This window comes from Hippichthys cyanospilos, chromosome 21 (assembly GCF_059441005.1).
Source record: "Hippichthys cyanospilos isolate Australia breed blue-spotted pipefish chromosome 21, RoL_Hcya_1.0, whole genome shotgun sequence".
NCBI classification, from domain to species: Eukaryota; Metazoa; Chordata; class Actinopteri; order Syngnathiformes; family Syngnathidae; genus Hippichthys; species Hippichthys cyanospilos.
Window position 1 is genome coordinate 13,137,878 of NC_142389.1, and position 3,713 is coordinate 13,141,590.

General features: G+C 51.0%; 1 protein-coding gene across 1 annotated transcript; it reads right to left on the reverse strand.

Moving 5' to 3' along the window:
- Nucleotides 1-360: 360 nt before the first annotated feature.
- sox4a (SRY-box transcription factor 4a) lies at nt 361-3,713 on the reverse strand. The gene has a single exon (XM_088404454.1). It carries the CDS (start codon nt 3,342-3,344, stop codon nt 2,256-2,258), a length of 1,089 nt encoding a protein of 362 aa, XP_088260580.1. The 5' UTR covers nt 3,345-3,713; the 3' UTR covers nt 361-2,255.

Genomic DNA, 3,713 nt, shown 5'->3' on the forward strand with positions numbered 1-3,713 from the left:
CTACACACACTCACCTCATTTCTCTCCTTTATTCCAGTCATGCCTTGCAGAAATGTCTGCCTGCCCCCACCCCCCTAGCAATGGATCAGTCTGCGTCCCTTATTACGCACACACAATAGCACGCCGGTCCCGGGGGATTTCAGCTTCTCTCACTCTCTCTTGGATACAGCGTTACCATGGCAGCCACGTTTTCTGCACGTGTAGTACGAGACGGGAGAGGGTGAATGAGACCACTCCTCTATCGATTTGCAGTCTGCCTGGGCCAGCACTGCAAATGCGCACGCATAGTCACCCACAGCTTTTTAAGAAGCGGCAGTCATGGAATGTGATGCAGCGGAAAAGAACACAAAAACCAGTATGTTGCACTTTTCAGTTCCAGCTGATTTTATTTCCTTCTCAGAGGAAAAGAAATACAAATAAAAACGACAATCTGTACAGAGGTCTGAGAGGCAGTGATTGACCCAAAACATTGGCTGTTTTTTTCTTTTCTTGTATAATAAAACAATGTTGGCATGATTGGACACATACACAGCATATTGCACAAATGAAAAACAGAAACAAAACAAAAAAAATAGAAAAAATGTCTTGGAAAAAAGAGAAACTCCCGGACCACAATCATCTTCAAGGTGTCCAAAGATGGCTGTCCTAGTGCCTGTCGTTGATCATCATACATAAAACACACAATCTTTGCTTATAGTACAGTCAGTTTACATAAATATCTTCATGTTATTATTCTTTTAAAAATCTTAAACACAACAGCTATAGCTACATATACCTGAATCTGAAATACAAATGCTATTTGCCATGCCATAATATAGGAAAAAACAATTAGCCTTTTGCTATACTTAGCCAACAGGTACAGAAAGGTTAAATACTATTTTGGATGCAGATGAAGCACTTCATACACCTTCTTTCCTCCAAAGTCTAGGCAAAGTGGAATGAGGGCAAAATTCCATCCAGTGGTTCAAATAAAACTTATATTGGAACGTAAGAGCAGAAGAAGAAGAAGAAGAACGAGAAGAAAAGCACACGGAGGTATTAGCTCTATCTAAACAGTGACACTCTGGGATCTTTCAGTCCTTACAAGTCTATGATGTGTACTGGAGTAAGACAGTTGCCGCTCAAGACTGCATGGGAGCCTGAGTGGCGTTTTGTTTACTTGGCTGGTGAAACGTGGAGTCACTGTGCCATTAAGAAGCATGTGGGTAAATACTGTAAACACGGTGTGAGGTCAGATTGTGCCAACCGAGTCCGCTCAGCCCCCCCACCCCCCCCCCCTTCCTCTTCTCCACAACGCTGGAGGCTACCCACTCACAGCCCCTCCACTCAATGGCCCCGCCCCTCTCGACTTTCCATAGATTTTGTACAAAAATACAAGTAAAAAAATCATGACGCGCTCAAAAAAGTGAGAGAGGTCAGACGCTTTAAATAAGAGACACTTCTAGCCCTTCCGCGCTGGATACAGACAGGTGTATGTGCTCACACGCACGCACGCACACACAAACGAGACCTGTACGAGAACAATACTTCTATATATAAAAAAATTTGGCCGGTATAAATACATCGATATAAAAAAGTCATCTTGACACAGAGGAACTAGAAACTCGAAGCACTAGGCAGAAAGGATGCAGATTGGGATGGGGAGGGGGCGTTGGTCCTGAATTGTGCACTGAGTGTTTTAAGAAAGCTGGGAAAAGTTTTTTTTTAAGTCCTGCCGTTGAAAGAGAAGCTGGTGATCGTGAATTGTGTCCAACCGAAGGTCTCACCTTGCGTCATGACGCAGCAATGAACATTTAACAACAGCTAAATCCTCCTCATTCGGGAGAGCATGCGTGTTGATACTGGAACTACTTTTTCGGGGAGAAGGACAAAAAAAAAAACTAACAAACAAAAAAAACACCTGAAATGTCTCTCCCCCCCGAATCCGAAATAACACCAATGGTCAATTTAATGTCACTTCTCATCCACTTTGGGATTTAGTTTAGAAGTCACTTTCACTTCTTTCTGCTTACATTCACTCCTCCTCAGTGTCCAAATGCAAACTAAGCATTTTTTTCCACCCCCGCTTGCGCGCCCCCGCCAGACGCACAGAGTGTATGGCGCACGTGCGCGCGCTTGTCTCCTCTTTCCACTCCGTGAAAATGGCTCTGGGAGGGAGGGGGTGGGGGGGGCGAGGAGGGGGCGATCGAGGTCGAAGAGTTCAAAACTCGGGAGAGGGTTCGTCGCGGTTCGATCTCCTTGGCTCGGCTGCAGTTTCAGTAGGTGAACACCAGGTTGGAGATTGTGGACTCCAGCCAGTCTCCTGAGATCATCTCGCTCACCTCCCGAGTGCAGTAGTCTGGGAAGTCAAAGTGGGAGCCGGCGCCGCACTCCCCGAAGCTCCAGTCCAAGTCCCGGTCCAGCTCGGTATCGGAAAAGCCCATCCCGCCCAGAGACATGCTCTCATAGCCAGGGCTCGGATTCAAATCGAGCCGCTCGTCTTCGAACTCCTCATCGGATGAGGATGAGGAGACGGACGACGAGTGGGAGGCGGACGGCGTCGGGGAGGACGCGCGGGAGTACCTGAGGCGCGCGGTGGGGGACGACACGGAGCCCCCAGGGCTCTGTTCCTCGTACAGGCTGAGCGGGTCACTGGACTCGGCGGAGCTGCTCAGGGTGGGACTTGCAGGGACTCCCACGGAGGGAGGTCCGCTCTCGAAGCTCCCTGACCCCGCCAAGGTGAAGCTCCGCCTCGTCTCTCCGCCGCGCTTGTCGGGAATCTGTCTGGCACCAGACACCGACCTAGATTTGAAGAGGGTTTGGTGGTCGACGCCGTCAGGACCCGGGGGGCCGGCGGACTTGCCGGCCGCGTGCTTTTGCGCCCGGCTGGCCGCTTTGGCCGCGGGGCTCCTTTTGGCTTTGCTGCTGCGCTCCGAGCTCTTCTCGCCGCGATCCGCCTGCTGCTTGCCGGTCCCGCTGCCGGACTTGACCTTCTTCCTGGGTCGGTACTTGTAGTCTGGGTAGTCGGCCATGTGCTTAAGCCGGAGCCGCTCAGCCTCCCGGATGAAGGGGATCTTGTCGGCGTCTTTGAGCAGCTTCCACCGCTTGCCAAGCCGCTTGGAAATCTCCGCGTTGTGCATGTCGGGAGACTGCTCCATGATCTTCCGCCTTTCGATCTGCGACCACACCATGAAGGCGTTCATGGGTCTCTTGATGTGGCCCGTGGGGGTTTTGCACCAGGCCAGGTCGCTGCGCTCGGCCGGGGTGGGAGACGCGTCCATCTCCAAGTCCATGTCTCCGCCGTCTGTGGAGTCCCCGGCTGGGGAAAGAGCGTGAGCGCTCATATGCTGCTGCTGCTGCACCATCCCGACTAAAACGTGCGCAAATAAACAGCGCTGCTTGTACCTATCACACCGCCTGATGAACTTGTGCCTCAGAACAACAACAAAAAAGTTCCAAAGTCTCTCCTTTCTCTGAACCTTTTTGGGTTCAGTAAACTAAAAAAAGAGTGATCCAAAAGTCAACTTTTCAACTGCCTGTGCGGCTGAAAACTCGGCCCACTGAACTGAGAACGCGTCGCCGTGGACAGCACCGGTGCGAGTCCCTCAAGTGGACGTGAGCAGCGCGGCTTGTGTGTGCGGTTGAGGAACCATGTGGTTGAATGGAGCAGCTGCGCTTTCTCATAGTCTCCCCGTTTCCCGGTGCCTTCTGTCAACGTTACTGTAAACACAACA

Coding starts and splice junctions, on each gene's coding strand:
- sox4a (XM_088404454.1), bottom strand. CDS start 3,344: ATGGTGCAGCAGCAGCAGCATATGAGCGCTCACGCTCTTTCCCCAGCC.